The sequence below is a fragment of the Pogona vitticeps genome, chromosome 5 (genome assembly GCF_051106095.1).
Source record: "Pogona vitticeps strain Pit_001003342236 chromosome 5, PviZW2.1, whole genome shotgun sequence".
Lineage (NCBI taxonomy): Eukaryota > Metazoa > Chordata > Lepidosauria > Squamata > Agamidae > Pogona > Pogona vitticeps.
Window position 1 is genome coordinate 195,222,696 of NC_135787.1, and position 20,039 is coordinate 195,242,734.

The 20,039-nt window shown below is 47.9% G+C and overlaps 1 protein-coding gene across 1 annotated transcript; it reads left to right on the top strand.

The window, feature by feature from the left end:
- Positions 1-1,283: 1,283 nt before the first annotated feature.
- Positions 1,284-13,530, top strand: LOC110090272 (C-type lectin domain family 9 member A). Its single transcript, XM_020813884.3, has 6 exons — positions 1,284-2,676; positions 3,795-3,893; positions 4,812-4,910; positions 8,603-8,754; positions 11,551-11,693; positions 13,246-13,530. The coding sequence occupies exons 1-6, from the start codon at positions 2,430-2,432 to the stop codon at positions 13,367-13,369; spliced, it is 864 nt and encodes a 287-aa protein (XP_020669543.3). The 5' UTR covers positions 1,284-2,429; the 3' UTR covers positions 13,370-13,530.
- The last annotated feature ends 6,509 nt before the right edge of the window (positions 13,531-20,039 follow it).

Genomic DNA, 20,039 nt, shown 5'->3' on the forward strand with positions numbered 1-20,039 from the left:
GGGGGTTCTGGATCCAAGGGAGGGCCATTTAGGGAGGGTCCTGCATTCGAAAGACGGCCCTTTAGGGGGGGTGCTGGATCTGAGGGAGGGACGCTTAGGGAGGGTGCTGCATTCGAAAGATGGCTGCTTTGGGGGGTTGCTGGATCTGAGGTATGGCTGCTTAGGGGGGGTGCTGGATTCGAGGGAGGGACGCTTAGGGAGGGTGCTGCATTCGAAAGATGGCTGCTTTGGGGGGTTGCTGGATCTGAGGTACGGCTGCTTAGGGGGGGTGCTGGATCCGAGGGAGGGCTGCTTAGGGAAGGTGCTGCATTCGAAAGATGGCCTTTTAGGGGGATTGCTAGATTTGAGGGAGGGACGCTTAGGGAGGGTGTTGCATTCAAAAGACGGCTGCTTTGGGGGGTTGCTGGATTTGAGGGACGGCCACTTAGGGGGGGTGCTGGATTCGAGGGAGGGACGCTTAGGGAGGGTGTTGCATTCGAAAGACGGCTGCTTTGGGGGGTTGTTGGATTTGAGGGACAGCCACTTAGGGGGGGTGCTGGATTTGAGGGAGGGACGCTTAGGGAGGGTGCTGCATTCGAAAGACAGCTGCTTTGGGGGGTTGCTGGATCGGAGGGACAGCTGCTTAGGGCCGGTGCTGGATCCGAGGGAGGGACATTTAGGGAAGGTGCTGCATTCGAAAGACGGACGCTTAAGGGGGTTGCTGGATCCGAGGGACGGCCGTGCACGGAGGGCGTCTTCTTGGCCGAGTCCTCAGCAGGAAGGACTTGGATTGGCTTGGGCATGTCGACCGTCCCGGCTGGTCCCTTGTGAGAAACGGCGCAAACGGGCCAAAGAAAATAAAAACACCCCTGCCCGCTGGCTGCCCAAGGCTGTTGGAGGCACCCCTCGAAAAAAATTAAATTGAATTAAGAAATAATGAGGAAACACAAAGCGCGACCCCTTCAGCCGTGCCCCAAAGTCCAGTCAACCAGGCTGCTTCGCCCTGCCAGGCCAAGGGAGGAGGCCTGGGACGGGGGAGGGCAGGATGTGGCCCAAAATGTCCGCCCGGAGGCTCCCGAGATTTCTGAACCAAAGAAGTGGTCGTTGAACACAGACCTCCCCCCACCCTCCGAAGAGCGGGGTATTTTTTTGTTAGGCCCGAGGGGGCATTTCTGTCAGGGAGAGGCCGCTTCGGAACCCCTTTCCGAGTAGGCCTCAGACCAGGCCTTGGTTGGAGCCGGATGGGAGTCACAGTTCCATCTCTCCCCCTTGACTGCTCCCTCCTGGGCCTCGGCGCCTCCCACCAGAGAACTAGGCTTCCCACAGGGCACCTCGAACGCCCTTAAACTCAAAGGAAGGGTCGCCAAGGGTCCTGCCGAAATACAGCCGGTCTTTCTCTCTCTGCCTCTCCCCCCCCCCCGCTCTTCAAAAAGCCACCAGCGCCTAATAAATAAACTTATGGGGGTTTTGGGGTGTGTGTGTGTATGTTGTACAAACACACACCCATCCCGCTTTAGATGGCGGAGGCCAGACATAGATCATGAACACTTTTCATTGGAAACAATTTAGGATGCTTGATGAGCCCGAGGAGGGGGGGGGGGGAACTAATATTTTTGTACCCAGAGAGACTGCCAAACTTTTTTTTTCCTTAATAATTGAGACAACTAAAAAAAAAAAAAAAAAACAAATCAGGGGACTAACGTCCAGGAAAAATCTTTTTAAAAGCAAGGCAAATCTTAAAAGGAAAGGCTGTTTCCCCACGAATAACAATGTTCCGAGTAATTTATCCCTAACGAGGAGGAAAGCCACTGGGAATCATTGGAGGTGTGGAGAGTTGTGGGGTTTTGTTTTTTGTTTGTTTGTTTGTTCTGGACTACCTTCCCCCCCACCCCCCAAAACCCCCCACAAATCTTCACACCTTTAATAATCTGCATCTGAACCGTATGTTCTCATGAAAATTACCGTAATTCAGAGACTCAGATTGGGGAAACTTGTTTTTACTTTTTTGGTGGTTTATTTTTTTCCCTTTCCTTTTTGAATTGGGGGAGGACGCCACTTCCACGGGCAGAGGGAATACTGGCTATAGGATTTGGGGAGCCATCATCCTGCTGTGAAATGGGATTTGGGCTGCTCATGGGTCTTTCCATAGGTGAGGAGCACCTGGCGGTCTCCAGTCATAGGAGGATGGCTCCAGGAAAAAGCTCCCATCATCCTTCTCCCACCTGGCCCAACCTAGTCGTGCTCTTAGTGGTTTTTGCCCTATGACCTAAGCTAGTTGGGGCTCAGATTTGGGGTCACCCCTCTGGGGTCCACCCATCTCATGCGTGAGCCATGAAGCTGTCTCTACAAAAGATCTGAACGGTTGGGTGACCCAAGGACTTGGCAGTTAGAGATATTCCTTTCTGATTTTCTTACAGCTTGCTGAAAACAGACACCCCCCCCCCCAAAAAATGTCATGGGATCCCACGAAGGACAGAGTCCTCCTGGCCAAGACACAAACCGAAATCCTGCCGGGGCCGTCTCTCAAAATGAAACTCCAAGGTCCCCAGAAGCCAGAGGATATCAGGAGAGGACCGGCTTTCTTGAGCAACACAAATGGAGACAGACCAAAACCCCAGATGGAACGCCTCGTCCATCAGCTCCAACCTCAACCCCAACCCAAACGGGAGGTTCAGGTCAAAATCCTGGCCCGACCCAGTAAGTAGTGGCTGGGCCACCCTCTGGCATAGGCATGGGGCATCCATCCCTAAGCGTGACTAAAGGGGCGTGGTTTTGAAAACCAACCTTTGCATCCGCATGGCCGGTGTGGTTTGTGTTCTGCACCCCCTTGGTCTATTTCTCTCTCTTCCTACTTCCATTTCTCCCTTGAGGACTAGAAAGCCTCTTCCTTCTAATTAAGATTCTGATTTTCATGCAAAATCTCAGACTACAGTCCCATACATAGGCCATCCCCATAGCCTATGTAGAGTTAGAGTCATCTCTGAAGACAAGGCTAGAGTAGGGGACAAGGTTTAAATGATTGATCCATTTCTTTCCAAATTTGCTCTCATGACCAAGCAGAAAAGAGCCTGGGGTGAATGAGGCATGAGCAGAGAAAAAGGTTTATAGCAAAATATATTAAGGTATAAGATATATATTAAGGTACATAATAAGGTATCAAATTAATTCTATTGCATACAGGTAGGCAACCATGTCTGCCAGTTTTTTTTTTTTTTACCTTTATGACGAAGGACAGCAGAGAAGAATAAAAGTTGTCAGTGGCAATCGCATCATATGGCACAAGTCACAGCCGACTTTGCATATAAAATGAGAAGAACAGAAAGGAGGAACCTGCCTGGTGACTCTTGTTTACATTTTCTTAGATAGTTCTAACAAGCTGCAAACTAGAGTCACACAGGGTATAAGAGATCCACGTTAACAAGCTGCAAACAAGGCTTTCCCCCCCTCTTTTCCTGTGTGGCCAGTTAATGTGAACAGACCCAAGGAAGCTCAAATGGTATTTGTGTTGAAGTTCATGTTGTTTCGGTTATTTGGTATTGTTTATTGTAATTTTGACTTTGATTTTTGATTTGGGAGTTTGTTTGTTTGTTGCCATTATGTTTGATTTTTGTCCATGTTATTGTTTTATTATGCCATAAGCCACCTACAGTGGCCTTGCAGTCAGATGGGTGGTATAAAAGTCAAATAAATAAATGAATTCCTCAGTGCAGCTTCGCAGCAAGTGAATTCACCTTTCCTTGCTGTGTAATCGCACCCTCTATCTGTTGACAGAGAGGATACACTGCTTAAAATAAATCCATTATATTTCTCTCCAGGTATTCCTGAGGGGGTCACTTGGTGGCAGATATTTGCTCTTGCACTGATGACAGCAGCACTGATCCTGTTCTTCACGCTGATGGGATTAATTTATGTTTGTAAGTATCAGTGGTGAAAGCCAAGATTATTTTTTAAAAATTCTTTATTCCTGCCAATGTACAGTATGCCTGTTTTGCAATAGCTTGTGGCCTCTTTTTCCTTCGCTGCCCTAGGTTGGGAGGGAGTCGTTGAAATGTTGACATCAGAACCCACATTTCTAGGAATGCCAGCAGCCCTGCTCGGTGGGATTTCGAGAGAGGTCGAGGGCCCTTCCCTCCTGGGGGAACCTTCAAACAGTGGCGGGTGACAAAAGGCCAAGAGAGGAAGGGGGGCTGGCCATTGTAAGGGGAACCTGCTACGCCACCCTGGCTGTCCCAACATGAAGCATGAGGTGCAGCGGTCTAAAATCCGCCACCAGTGGTGGTGAACCTTTTTGGGCTCACGTGCCCAAACTGGGGGAAAAAAAAACCTTAAAAACCCAAAATAAAACCAGCGGGCTGCGTGCCGTGGCGGTGGAACCGGGCATGGTGGCGGAAGGGGGGAATCCCAGACATGGAGGTGGCTGGAGACCCCACTCCGGATCTGCCGCCAGTGCCAGCTGATCCGGATCCGCCTGTCGAAGCGCCAGCGCCGCCGCTGTATCTGCCTTGTCAGGTTTGGGGAGGGTAGTGATCCAGTGACTTATGGCTCATGTGCTTGCAGAAAGGGCTCTGCATGCCAGCTGTGGCACGTGTGCCATAGGTTCGCCATCACTGGTCTAGGGTGTAATATTTATTTATTTTATTTATTTATTAGATTTCTACCCCCCCCCGAAAGCGTCTACTTCGGGCTGCTTACAAATATCATAAAATATCATTACTCAATTGCAGGGTTGGTTACATTAAAAGGTAAGAGGTGCATTCCCCATCCCACCGAAAGAATGTCTCTTGTCACCTGCAAACAGCCGCCGCTCATTAACTGCTTCCCATTTGCTTCAGACATGATGAAGGCAGAGAGGATGAACACCTCAATTCGACGTCTGCAACGCATGGAGATGCAGCTGAAGGTGGCTGTAAGGCAGCAGGCAGGAAACTCAGGTGAGTCTCCCAGAGATACCTGGTGGGAATCCATGGCTCACGAGGGGACCCAAGGTCGCAAAGGTCTAGAAAGCACATTCTGCGTTCAGGGGATCTGGACGCGTTTAGCCTGAAGCAGAGATTAGATCGATGGGTGCTGTGATGAATTATGACCTGCCGTCCAATTGATAACCCAGCAGCCTTTCTTTTGTGTCATTGCCTGTTAACAACACAGAGATCATCAGGTCTTAAAGTCCAGCTTTAACGTGTTCTTTCCTTTCCTCTCCTGCTCCTCTTTTGCTGATAAAGAAAGTCTTCTCTCCAAAGCTTTCAGAGTTTTGATGTCTTTGTCGTCGTTATAATCTGTGTGCTTTTTTTGTGCCTTTCCGGTCAGCTTAAAAAAGGTTAATGGTTTTGATAAAGTCCTAGATGGATTGGGATCTTGCTCGTCTGAAATCTTCTCTGACGTCCGAAGGCCTGTTTGACTCAGTCCTCCGAGACCTCACACCGACGGGCGTTGATACGGGTGTTGATCCCTTGAGAAGCCTGGAAAATATTCCTCACGGAAACCAGACTTTCTCTGCAGTAGTGCCTTTGTTATGGATTGCCCTACTGGGAGAGCTATATCAGGAACCCCCCCCCCCTTTGTGCCTTCAAAAAGCCATTGAAACACAGCTGTTTAGAGAGTCCCTTCGAGAGCTTCTCCTCAACTAACTGGGACAGTGGAGGAGTGAGAAGTGAAACTCTAGCTTGGATCTCCTGAAACTGATCCTAGCCACCCGGCCAAGTCTTGTTGGTTGGTTTGGGACAGCTGACTGTCTTATACCAATTTTCTTTTATATTTCTATATACAGTATTTCTTTTTGGTTGTACACCACCCAGAGTAGCAATTGCTAGATGGGCATTATATAAATCAAATAAATAAAGGCATCCCCTTTCTATGGACTCTTGAATCAATAGATTCTCAGTGCTCCATCATCAATCTGCATTTTTAAAAAGTCTATATTTTTTGAAAATTGTTTATTTCTAGATTAAAGTCCACAGTTCCATGCCATACACTAGAACTTAGAACAGAGAAAACCCCAAAACATGTAGCAATCCATCTGGTCTCCATCCTAATTACAGCACACCCATTGAAATCCATGGAACCTTACATTTACATTCCTTGCATCTGAGAATCCAATCAATTGAACCGCCTCTAGGCAGGACTCATGTTGGAATGAACCCATATAAATATATAAACAATATAAATATAAACAATAAAACCTGCTGGTTCTTGTTGGTTTTTCGGGCTCTTTGGCCGTGTTCTGAAGGTTGTTCTTCCTAATGTTTCGCCAGTCTCTGTGGCCATGGGCGTCTTCAGAGGACAGCACTTGAGAGCACAGAGTGCAAGTCGTCTTTCATAGCTTCAGGAAATCCATTCAGAGATGGTGATGATGAAGAAGCAAAATCCCTCCACTTGGTTACAGTAGCTTCAAGGGGTTGCTTCCTTGTACAGTCTACATCCCAATCCCAAAGAAGGGCAGTGCCAAAGAATGCTCCGACTACCATACAGTTGCACTCATTTCACACGCTAGCAAGGTTATGCTCAAAATCCTCCAAGGTAGGCTTCAGCAGTATGTGGACCGAGAACTCCCAGAAGTACAAGCTGGATTCCGAAGAGGTAGAGAAACTAGAGACCAAATTGCTAACATGTGCTGGAATATGGAGAAAGCCAGAGAGTTCCAGGAAAACATCTACAGTGGTGCCTCGCACAACGGGCGCCTCGTAGAGCGATGAATTCGCTCTACGAGGCCGGTTTTGCGATCGCAAATGCAGACTGGTTTTGCGATCGCAAAACGGTGCCTGCATAGGGCGAAAATTGCAGAGCGAAGGTCGGTAAGCGGTTCGCTTACCGACCTTCGCTTTTGGACCCGCCGATCAGCTGTTCGGCGGCTACAAAATGGCCACCGGAAGCCCCAAAATGGCCACGTGCAGCGTTTTCGTGCCCTCGTAAAGCAAGGGGAGGGCGCGAAAATGGCTGCTGGCCATCCTGAAGCATCGCTGAACGGTGAGTATTCGGCCCAATTGGAACGCATTAAACCATGTTTAATGCGTTCCAATGGGTTTTTACGTTCCGTTCAATGATGCTTTCACACAGCGAGGGTTAATCCAGAATGGATTAACCTCGCTGTGCGAGGCGCCACTGTACTTCTGCTTCATTGACTACACAAAAGCCTTTGACTGTGTGGACCACAACAAATTATGGCAAGTCCTTAAAGAAATAGGAGTGCCGAACCACCTTATCCATTTCCTGAGAAATCTATATGTGGGACAGGAAGCAACAGTTAGAACTGGATATAGAACAACTGATTGATTCAAAATTAGAAAAGGAGTACGACAAGGTTGTATACTGTTTCCCTGCTTATTTTACTTATATGTAGAATACATCATGCAAAAGGCAGGACTAGATGAATCTCAAGCTGGAAATAAGATTGCCGGAAGAAATATCAACAACCTCAGATATTTATTATTTATTATTTATTCATTCAATTCCTACCCCGACCCCCTAGACAGCGTCTACTCGGGGCCGCTTACAAATATAAAAAAATATCATTAAATACAATAAAACATCACAATAATAAAACATTTAAACAATAATATAATGTGATCAAGATGGGGAATGAAAGAACAGAAAGATAGATTTCAAGAATTGACAGGAGGGATGGCCTGCCTGAAGAGCCACATCTTTAAATGGCTCTTGAAAACAGACGATACCACTCTAATGGCAGAAAGTGAGGAGGAATTGAAGAACCTTGTAATGAGGGTGAAAGAGGAGAGCGCAAAAAATGGTCTGAAGCTCAAAAAAACTAACATCATGGCAACTGGTCCCATCACCTCCTGGCAAATAGAAGGGGAAGAAATGGATGACAAACCTAGACAGCATCTTAAAAAGCAGAGACCTCACCTTGCCGACAAAGGTCCACATAGTCAAAGCTATGGTTTTTCCTGTAGCGATGCATGGAAGTGAGAGCTGGACCATAAAGAAGGCTGACCGCCGAAGAATGGATGCTTTTGAATTGTGGTGGTGGAGACTCTTGAGAGTCCCCTGGACTGCAAGGAGAACAAACCTATCCATTTTGAAAGAAATCAACCCTGAGTGCTCACTGGAAGGACAGATCCTGAAGCTGAGACTCCAATCCTTTGGCCATCTCATGAGAAGAGAAGACTCCCTGGAAAAGACCCTGATGTTGGGAAAGAGTGATGGCAAGAGGAGAAAGGGGACAACAGAGGACAGGATGGCTGGACAGGTTCACTGAAGCGACCAATATGAATTTGACCCAACTCCGAGAGGCAGCGGAAGACCAGAGGGCCTTGGCATGCTCTGGTCTGTGGGGTCACGAAGAGTCCGACACGACTTAATGACTAAACAACAACAGGGATATGTTGACAGTCATTGCAAAAGAGATCCACCACCCCCTATATGGGTCTACCTCCCTCCCTCATAGGAAACCCGCTGGGTTGTCTTTCACAAGGGAGAAATGAACGATGCCACATATCCCCAAATGGTTGCTTAGGACAGACCCAATGGGAGAAGAAGACAACTAAGCCCACTGGCCTGTCTCTTGGTCAATCTTCCCAACTGGTTCAGTTGACCTGTTTCTTGGGTTGCTGTTTTCCACTTTCAGCTAACGAGGCGATGGGCCTCACCCACTCTTGCTTTCTCTTCCCAGTCTTGACTTGTAAACCCTGCAAAGACAATTGGCTGCAGTGGGGAGACAACTGTTACCTGGGCACTCATGAGCCGATGACCTGGAATGAGTGCATAGACCATTGTGAGATCTATGGAGCCAGCTTTCTGATCGGGGGAACGTCAGGAGAAATGGTGAAAGCTTTCTGTCCACTTCTTTGTGTGTTGTGTGTTGAGAGCTGGGTGAGAGAGAGATTGAGATTAGAACAAGAGTAGAGGTGGGCAGGAATCAGAAAAACGGTGATCCATTTTGATTCATGATTCAGCAAAGTTTATAAATCACAAATTGCAAAATTACAGGGTTTTTTTCTGATGAATGGATGAATCGATTGTCAATTTGGTTTTTTTACTTTAAAACCCCATAAAACAGGACTCCAAGCACCTGAAGTCACCAAATTCACAGGGAAGCTTCCCCTGAAGCTCCTCTATAACTCCTGCAGTTTGGTGAAGATTGGATTTCAGACATCCAAGTTATACATCCACAAAGTGGGTCCCTCCCAAGGAAAGTGCTCTTTAGCAGCTGGCTTGGGGAAACCCAGTTTTGGTATCTCTAGGTGCCGGGGGGAGTGACTTTCCTGGGGAGCATTCTTTGTGGGTGTATCACTCAGACAACCAGTGCCAAATTTTATGCTTTATATTTAGGGAAACATTCAAAACAGTGGCCAAAATACTGTTACTTAGCATAATATTAGAGCAGACCTATTGAATCAATGAGGACTTGTTGAGTCAACTCCTTCAAAAGTTCCATTGATTCAAGTAGGCCCATTCTAATGGCAACCTAGGTAGAAACTAGATGAGGATTTGTCTCACGGTTTGATCTGGTATGGGATCTGGTTTGCTCCTTCTCCTGGTGATCATGTGGGCCATTACAAACCAGCCCATCCCTGATCCATGCCTAGCCACACCTTTTTTATGCTCCCTGTCAGAGTCAAGTGTTTTAATGGTGCAAATAGGATAATTCCGTTTTGGTTCAGTTCCACCATGTCTGATTGGTGGGATCAAACCAAAGTGAATAACGTAAACTGCTTCACAATCTTGGGAACCAAGATTTTTTATACAATACCAAACTGAGCCCTGGAAATTTTGAGGATAAAAAAAGCTCTTGTAAGACAACACTGTTGCAATATGCCATTTAGGAAAAAAAATTCTGAAAGCTTCCTCCCTCCCTCCCTCTCTATCTACAGGGTAGTTGGAGGAAGCTTTCAAACTGCCAAGATGCTGAAACTCCCTAAGCAAAGCATGGAAGCATAGACAGGTGGGGACCAGGAGGGAAATTTGTGTTGGGTTTTTTTCTTTTCTTTTTCTCTCCTTTTAAAGACAAAGGCGGACCAAATAGGGTCACTTCACATGCAGTGTGACCGATTTTTGCATAAGCTCAAATGACATATTACACTTCAAAGTGACCCTATTTAGCCTAATCCAGACCCAGGTATTTTGGCCATCCCGTCACATCCTCATTGAAGCATAGAAAGTTGTTGTTAGAGTAGTCCCATTTGAATGAATAGAACATATGGAGAAGTTGACTCACTAAATTCCCACTGATTCAATGGGCCTGCTCTAGTGCCATTTACTACCCAAAGAAACAAGATTTTGACCACTGAAACCTAGGTTGGGCTGAAATTTCAGAATGCAATATTATTTGGAAGTAATTTGCAAAATTTGGTACTTTTATATCACCGGTCAATAAAGTTGCTTGCAGTGCAACTACCACAGCAAGAGGAATGCAAATTCACTCACATTCATTCAATGGGAAGTTGCAACAGGAAGTTCAGGTTCTCCCAGGTCTCTCTGCATTCCCTGGCCACATAGAGAGAGAGACGCAAAAGCCTTGTCTGCAGCTCTGTTTATACCCCAGCAGGTGGTGCAGCTGAGCTATAAATAGGCTGTAAAGAAGACCCTGATCATGTGCCAATGTCTTCCTCTTCTTAGCTTTGCCATAAGCTGTTGTTGGGGGGGGGGGAGAGGCTTTGCTCACACTGGATAACTCAGTGGTTTAGGTATCTGGCTATGGAACCAGAAGCTGGGAGTTTGATTCCCCCTTGGTGCCTCCATGACAGGGGCTGGACTCAGTGATCCAGAGCAGTGGTCCCCAACCTTGGGCCTCCAGATGTTCTTGGACTTCAACTCCCATACATCTTGGCCAGTAGAGGTGGTGGCGGAGGCTTCTGGGAGTTGTAGGCCAAGAACATCTGGAGGCCCAAGGTTGGGGACCACTGATCCAGAGGGTTCCTTCCAGCAGTTGTAACTGGCATGTTACAAGCACTGTAACGTTGTTGTTGTTGCTTTGCTCAGTGTTCTCTGTGTAGGTGCTGTTGTCGTGGCTTCAGTTTAAGTGGTGAGAACTGCTGTGAATGAATCCATTTTTAAAAAACTGGGAGCCCCAGGAGTGGAGGGGAAAATTACAGTTTGGAGGGAGGAACTCTGGGTTGATTTGCATTTCCCTTTGTGTCATGTATTCAATGGTTTTTTAAAAAATGCAAATGAGCCTATAGACAGATATTCAATTAATACTGTGTCCCTGGCCACCCAGAACTAGAGGTATGAGTTCAACTCCAAAGGTGCTGAAGCAGTCTACTTGCTTCCCTCCCCCCCCCCAAAAAAAACACAACATCTCTAATTTAGCCTCCCGATCAAGGGATCATAAGGACCTTTAAGGCTCATTAGGCATAGTAGTATAGGGAAAGGATTCTCAGTGCTATGATAGAGAATCCCAGTAAAGAGGACTGTTCTCTCTCTCTCTCTCTCTCCCTCTCAATCTGTGTGATTTTTAAGTGGGATGGGATGGGGGTTTGATTTAGAAAGACGTACCTGTTGTCCAGGTTTAGTTTCCTTACTGTCTTTGAGACGCCCCAGCCTAGAGGCTCAGAGCCAAGTCATAAGAACAAACATGGCAGGCACGCGATGGCGGTTCTTGGCATTTCTTTCCCGCAGGAATTCCTGATTTTGCAGGCTCGTAAGTGGCTTGCCAGCAAGAGCACGCGGAGCATAATCCAAGGTTACTGGGTTGGTTTGATGTACAACGGGACTGAGAAAATCTGGAGCTGGGCCAACGGAGCACATCTCCACCTCAATCTGTGAGTCTCTCTTTCTTCCTTTCCCAAATCTGTCTTCCATTCCTGGGTTTCAGGCGTCAGATTTCAGCCACAGCTCCATTTCCCTAGGCCCATGCTTTTCTGGGTTTCAGAAAGATATCAGAATGTTTTTTTTTAAAAAAAAAAATCAGAGATGCAAAAAGGCTTTGACCCTCTCCCCCTTATTCTTTGGTTTTCACTCTTCCTGATCAAGTCTGCCCTACTGCTTGATCTGGCAACTGAAGTAGAATTAACTTGAAATCCATGTCTGAAATTTGCAGATTCGGACATTTTAAAACATTAAAATTTGCTTTCTGAAATACATTTCAAAAATGCCTTTTTAGTCTTTGCAAACTTACTGTTGTCGGCTTTAAATACTGTATTTTAATGATATAACCCAGTGGTTCTTAACCTTTGTTACTCGGATGCTTTTGAACTGCAACTCCCAGAAACCCCAGTCAGGACAGCTGGTGGTGAAGACTTCTGGGAGTTGCAGTCCAAAACTCCTGAGTAACCCAAGGTTAAGAACCAGTGATATAACCCACCTTAGGTCCCTTTTAAAGAGAAAGGCAGGGTACAAACAAACAAACAAACAACTAGATCAAGTGGATGAGAAAAAGAACTTGCAGCCATCTTATTTTAAAGTATGTCCCATTGAATTATCTGGGGCTTAAGTCTAGGTAAACATACATAAGATTTTCAAGAGGATATGCCACACTAGTTTGTTGTTGCCACAAGAACAGCTGGTGCTTTTGAAGAAGGAGGCCGCCATCCAAAAGAGCTTGTATCCAATAGAACCGGCTCATCTTGAACGTGCCACAATAAGACTCCAGGCATAGTATTGTGCATTTCAGCAAACATGGGTGGAGGATGCCATTAGAACCACTTCTTAACTCCAGAAAACCAGAGAAATTGATGGGGACCCCTCCCTTATATTATTTTCCCCTCCCCATTCATTCATTCATTCATTCATTCATTCATTCATTCATTCATTCATTCATTCATTCATTCATTCATTCATTCTTAAATGTTTGTGCTATATCATCTAGTGGCCTGCCGCTCTGCTCTGGGCGGTTTCCAATGTAGAGGAGCATAGACATAAAAGAAAGCACCCTTCCAAACCACAATAATAGAAAAAAAGAACAACTCCAGGGCACATACGAGATACAAACACAAAACACACTCCTGCAAGAAGCGCTTCTCATTGGCTGTTGACGTGCCTGGAACCGGCGAAAGGGACCTTCCTGCGGCCAAGACGCTGCTATCGTTCCACTCTCAGGCGAAAACGAGACAATAGCATCAGCGGGTCACTAGAAGCAGAGTTCGTTCGGAGGAAAAGACAGCAAATTAACAGGTTTGCTCCAACCATCACTTGGCGGATAGGCCCGGTTTTGTTCTGTCATTGATCCGTTGTCAGGTAGGACAGTTTTACTTGCATGCCGGATGCCTCAGACACTTTGCACTGAAAGATTTGCGTGCTTGGTAGGATAACATTTTTTACAGAAGAAATGCATTCCTGCTGCTGGTAATCTGATTTTTTTTCTTTTCCTTTCAGGCGCGAAATCGAAACACGGCCTCCTTCCTTTTTGCATGCGTGTGTCTTATTTACTCACCCTGATGATGTCATTACTAAGCACTGCTCCTCCTTGAACTATTGCTTGTGCAAGAGAAGCGCCTAATGAGCCAAGCAATGCTGTGTCAAGATGCCACTCAAGATTCTTGTAATTCCCACCTCCCCTCTGCGAACGTCCCCTCTTCCACTCACATGATGGCCCCTTTTGCCTCCGTGGCCATCTCTGCAAACACATAATAAAATGATGCTTCTTCTTTTATCAAGGTGCATAAGTGGTGCCATCCGTGTGAATCCTGTCTTAATAGCAGCTGTTGCAGCAGGAAGCCATCGGGAAGACCTCGAGTCCCTGGCCTGTGTTTCCCTAGCTTTACAACTCCTTTCTTTGTGCCCCTGCTCATCTTCCCCTACACCTTCCCCCCCCCCCATGTAGGTATGAAAAAGGAGGAGATGGGATTGCAGGCAGAGGGACGCGACCGGCATTTGGCTGTCAATGCAAAGCAGTGGCCCAAATTTCAAAAGGGGTGGTGGAGGTGGTCACGGTGAAGCCATTTTCACCGCTTTAGTGAAAGTGCTTTTAGCAGTTTTGGAATCCCAGGCACACAGAGCATGATTTGCCTCAGGTCTCATGTACAAGGAGGGTTAAATCACGTGAATGCAGATGCAAAAGCTGAGGAGGTGCTAGGACTTTGAGAGGGGAAATCCCACAGAGGTTTGATCTCACAACTGGGCACAGTTAAAAGGAATCCAGGGAAATCTGAGGGGACACCCGAGGGACCATCTTCTGACCCAGGTGGCCTGTGGTAGTACCTATTAGGTTGAATCATAGAAGTTGGAAGGGGCCTCTTGAGACCATCCAAGCCAACCCCCGGCCCCCCGCTCAGTGCAGGGATCCAAATCAAAGCAGATCGGACAGAGGGTGGTCCAATCTTCTTCTGAAGACCTCCAGCGTTGGAGAGCTCACCAAGGGTCGCGAAGTGTGGATCCAATGACTTGCGAAGACGTTGGCAACGTGATAGGGCTGGTGCAGTTTTATAAGGCCACCCTGAACGAATGAAGCCAGACGGTGAAGGATCACCAAGCGGGAACAGTGTGCTGTACTGCCAGAGGAGTGAGGTTGCAACCCATGTTGTGGAAGGAAAGCGTCTTTCCTTGGTGTAAGCAGCCCCTTATCTCCAAAGAGATTTATGGGGGTGCCGGAGACTGGGATGAGTCCGAAATCCAGACAAACCTCTAACTGCTGAGCAGAGCCACTTAGGTCTCAGCCAGGTCCTGTGTAAACTTCTTCCTCAAAAGCCAATCCCCTTTATTAAGAAAGCAACACACACAGACAAATCCATGAGTTATACTCAGAATAATCTGGCTCTAAATCTTTGGTAGCAAACACACATGGCCAATTAGACATTCAGCTAGTCTGTGCAAGAACCAATGCCTGCAGATCAAATCATTACTGCTTTATTAAAAAGAATTGCTTTATAAAAAGTTTCAGTTGATAGTAAAATAGTTCAGTAGGTACATTTTCATATCAAGACAAACGGAATACTCCCCTCCTTACTCCAGCTAGAAAAATAAAGAAATAGAATTCTGCTAACTAATAAAAAGCATAACACAGTCCATCTCACGTGTCTTGGGTCTTCATAGGTTGATGCTAGATGAAATCCAGTTAACTCCCATCAGTCCATGGTAGGAAAAATAGTCCATTATGGGAAAAAGCACGTGTCTGACCTTTCTCAGTCCAACTCCATCTTTTTTCAACTCCTTACCAACTTCCTTCTTCTTCCCAGAATGCTTCATAAGGAACACCCCCTCCTGGGTCTTGATGTTCCGCCTAACTTTCTCATGGAGCTTCAGTTGTTATCATACTTTGTGGCAGAATTATTTTGACTACGAAAGTCTCTGCTCTCTACTCATCCTAGCAACGAGATAACCAGAGAGCGAAGCTTCTCTGAAACAGCATGAAAAACTTTCCTACTACAGAGCAGACTTTAAATCAAGATGGATGCTATTGGGACAATCTTAGGACTACATATCCCATTCTAATACACATAAAAACACAAATCATCACACTTGGCTTGTAAGAAAATGCCCTCTCCGTTGACCCAAGAGAAGGCTGAGCGTGATGAAGAAAGCCAGCCCCAGCCTCTGGAAAGCGGCCCGAGGGAGACCAGCGGCCATTCCTGGCCCAGGAATGGACGCGTGTGGTCCAGCGGGCCAGGGTGGAGGAAGGGAATTACAAGCAGTGAAGGGGATTTGAACCTGAGGATGAGAAGCTTCAACAGAAGACATAAAGCTTGGGACATGGGCGGGGTGCTGTACGAGAGGGTGTCCAGAATGAGCCCGCCATGCGCGTGATGGTTGCCTAGAAAGAAAGTGGGAAGGTGGCCAGACCCTGACACAGAGGAAGCAGAGCAACATCTTAAGGAGCAAAGCCTGTTTCAAGGGAGCAAAGCTCTCTCTGGTTCACGTTGCGCTCTCTCTCTCTCTCTCTCTCTCTCTCTCTCTCTCTCTCTCTCTCATGTGGACACCAGGAATATCGGCAAGACTTTGGTTCTGAGTCCCAAGTCTGAATCTTAATTAAAAACAAGCTTTTTCCCTCCAGAAAAAAAGGCAGCGGTGGGTGGGAAAGCTGGGAAAGCTAGACAGCAGCAGGAAAAGAGGAAGAACGAAAACGAGATGGATGGACTCCTTTCAAGGAAGCCACAAACTTGAGTTTACAAGACCTGAGCAGGGCAGTTGAGGACAAGACAGGTTGGAGATCCCTCGTTCATGGGGTCACCCTTATTCAGAGGTGACATGATGGCATATAAAACCAGCAACAGCAATTAATTATTTAATTCACTCTCTATTTGGGCTCCTTCCTTCCAGTCTTCCGGGTATTCCCTTGGGCTCCTTTCCTGAACCACTTTTGCCTGCATGGTCTGTGTGGTCTGGACGAGACATGGGGACAAATGCAGAAACGAATCGCCCTTGTCAATGAATTTCGCCAAATGGTTACATATTCATCGCTCCGTATTCGTCCAACGAATACGAAACGATGAATATTTGCCCAATTTTATTCGCTGAGTTGTCGACTCATCTATATGCGCCAATTCGCCACCCCTTTTGGGGGGGGCTGCGTACCATCTGTTCAGCCTGCTGGTCCTAATCAGGAGCTCTGGACCATCCAGAGGTCCTGGGTTGGCATGCCAGGCAGCCAGTATTGCTGCTGAAAAGGCTGTGTTGGGGGGGTGTAACTTTCCCAGAGGCTTTTCTGCATGGCTCAGCTGCCTCAGTGGTCCCTGGAGAGGTGGGAAGGCCCAGTGGGTGGAGCTGACAGCCAATGAGATAAAGAGCACGAGGGGGATTCCGGAATGTTTCCCATCACAAGAGAAGGTGGTTGGAGGTGTTGAAGGAAAGAGCTGAGCAAGGGGGGGGAGCAGGAGGTGAGCAAGGAGGCAGGTGTGTTGCCCGAGGAAGGGAAATGTGACTCCCAAGAAGGGGCTGTGTTCTAGGTGCCTAAAAGTTGGCCTTTCAGGACATCCTCCCCAATCTTCCAGTAGAAGACTTTTTCATGTGAGGCATGGGGGTCTGAAGGAGGGGAGGAATCACCTTAGAAATCTGTTGCCACTGAGTCACGGAGACCGGTGGGTCTGGGAAGCCGGCAGTATCCCGTCGCCCTCTTCTTCCCGGCCAGGAAAGACAGGGATCCTGGTCCAAAATGAAAGAGGAGCGGAGCGCTAGGGAGCTCCTTGTACCGTCCCTGTGTCGGAAGGAGACGCTGCGAATGAGTTGGAACGGGTTCTTAAAATGCTGATTGAGAGGCTTGGGCTCTGAGAGGTGGTGCGAACCCTCTACCCCATTGTATGTCCCCACAGATTCAATAAAGGATGAAACAGTAGGACGTCAGAAGAGGACATGGCACCCAAGAAGCCACCAAAAGAAGCAGCAGCACCAAAGGAAAGTACGTTTTTTTCTGGCTCTGATTCTCCCTCTGTGAGAACACGAGACACGGTCTCTCGGACTTCCTCTGTCCCCATAGAGGCCCACTCTGCCTCGGTGGCCATAAGGAGCGAGTGTCCAGAGACTTTGGGGGGGCAGAGCGGGGTACCTCCTTGGGCCCACCTGACCCCTCTGCTCCTGCCCCATGCTTCATGCTCCCTCCTTCTTGTTCCTTCCACCCTGGAAATGTGAGACACAGGTGGAGCGAAAGGAGTTGAGCTACTTAAACTTGACTTCCGTCTAAGCTATTTTCCCATCCTTCCGGTGGTCCCTTGCATCCATTCAGGCTGGTGGCGCCGAGGCCAGGCCAGCCAAAGCCAGCAGAAGCAGGCAGAACCACGGGCCAGGCTGGCCGTTCGCAGCAAAACAAGCCGAGGCGAACCCTGGGCTCCAAGTGTGCCAACCACACCGTGAAGAACTGAGGGTTGTTGTTGTTGTCGTTTAGTCATTTAGTCACGTCCAAGTCTTCGTGACCCCATGGACCAGAGCCCGCCAGGCCCTCCTGTCTTCTACTGCCTCCCAGAGTCTGGTTAAATTCATGTTGGTCGCTTCGATGACCCTGTCCAACCATCTTGTCCTCGGTCGTCCCCTTCTCCTCTTGCCTTTGCTCTTTCCCAACATCAGCGTCTTTTCCAGGGAGTCTTCTCTTCTCATGAGATGGCCAAAGGATTGGAGTCTGAGGGAGGCACTCACAAAAACAGAGCTCAATGGAAAAGCAAAGACCAGCGAGTGTAGACAGGGCTGGTCAATCCAACCAGCAGCTTCTCAGCTTGGGATTCAATAGAGTTTATGTTTCGTGAGCAACGAGGGCAAAGTAGGAAGTGGTTAAGAAAAGCGTGCTGGAGGGGCCTCGCTGGACTCCACTGGCTGAAGACCGTGAGGCTGTGGAAGGGTGTAGGGCAAACAAATTTCAAAGCAGAAGGGTGACAAACCTTGGAAGTGAGGCTGAGGTCAACTGGTGGCCCTCATCAGAGCTGGAGAGCAAAGCCAAGCATGAAGGCCCATGGAGGCAAGAATTCAGCAACAGCCGGAGGGCCACAATTAAGCCCGACCTCAGCTCCTCTTGGGCAGAGTTGTCTGTACTCTTCTACCTCTTCTGAGTGGGCTTCCCCATGCTTGCTTCTTTATGGACTTCATGGCCTTTTGGGCGTTCTTATGGCTCTCTCCCACGCACAGGCACCAAATCAGGGCACCGATCTCTCGACCACGCAGGGGTCGCAAAAAAGCAGATGGAGGTTCAATCCGTAGAGTCCACGTCTTGCTGGGAAGGAAGAATCTAAGGACCATCAAATGGGGCTCCACAAGCACCACGTTCTGCCCTAAACGATCCCCTAAATTTTCTGGGACTAAGAGAGACCCTATTTTCAGATTTTGCCCTTTGAAAATCCAAAACATCGCCCCGTCGTAAACAGAAAATGTCTTATCCAGTACGACGGTCACAGGCAGTGAGCTGTGTCACGGGGGATCTCGAGCAGCTCCCAATCTGAGCCCGAAGTGCGTGTTAAGAAGTACAGGTTTTTAAAATAGTGAGACTGTCCTAAAGCTTTTTGATCCGTTTCTTCAAAGAAATGCTGATTTGTTAAGGAAGAGGAGGCGTGGGGGATAGTAGGCGGAAAATCCTGGTAAGATGCGCACGCCAGTGGCGCCGACGGGCACACAGCAGGAAGAAAAACGTTCCACGTGGACGACCCCGATGGAGGCCTCCCATTAACCCACCTGGTCTCACGGAGAGAAAGTCTCTTCCGCTGATCTCAGAACACTGCCCTCAAAGACAGTTGAACGCAAAATATTGTTGCGTCTGGATGTCGCTATTCGTTCATAAGGCTGTGATCCGGCAGGGAAGTAGATCCCATTCTGGAGTGCTTATGGAGTGGTCCCGTGTGACCTGATTCCCAGAGATTGCTTAACCTATGGGCAACTTCAGCCTGACCCCAGTCTGTGCCTTTCTAGTCCAGGTTTATACTTGTGGGGGGGGGGGCTGGGCTGGGCTGGAGCGATTCCCCAACAGACAGAAGGGATCTTTTAAGGGAGGTCACTCGTTCCAGGGTAATCAGGTACACCCCTTTCCAGCCGTCCGATCGCATCCTGAAACGATCTCCACCCACACAACCTGTGGGCCCAGTAAAATCACCCCAGAGGTAACCCCCCCCCAATTGACTCCTTCCTAGGTTGTGCAGCCCCATCTAAGACTTGGTTGTACTCTTCCATCCAGAAAGGCTGGTTTCTGTAGTCCTGGGACCACACAGAGATCTGGATGAGGCTTCCGTGGGTTCACCATCGTCTCCTTCTTCTAAGATGGCCTCAACACTCTTGTTCAAGTGTCAGGAGGAGGGCGTACCCTTTGGGGAGACAGTGTGGGGAAACCCCGGCTGCTGAGGGAAGCAGGCCCACTGGGTTCTCGAGAACTCCTTCTTCCAGCGCGAGCTGTCCATCCTACTCGATCATACCAGGCAGGATGTCTGAGGGTGCTGACTTTGAGAGAGGACTGGAGGGAGAGGACTAGCAGACGGGCCTTTTCGGCAGTTGCACTAAGATGCTGGAATCGACTGCCTCTGGGCATTCGCCTGGCCCCCTCACTGATGATTCTTTAAAAAATCATTTAAAACCTTGTTAGTTAGACAGATATTTCCCTCCATGGAAACTCGTGAAAAGTTCACCACTGAATCACAGAATCCTAAGATCATGGCCACTGGTCCCATCACCTCTTGGCAAATAGAAGGGGAAGATATGGAGGCAGTGACAAATGTTGCCTTCTCGGGTTCCATGATCACTGCAGATGGTGACAGTAGCCACTAAATCAT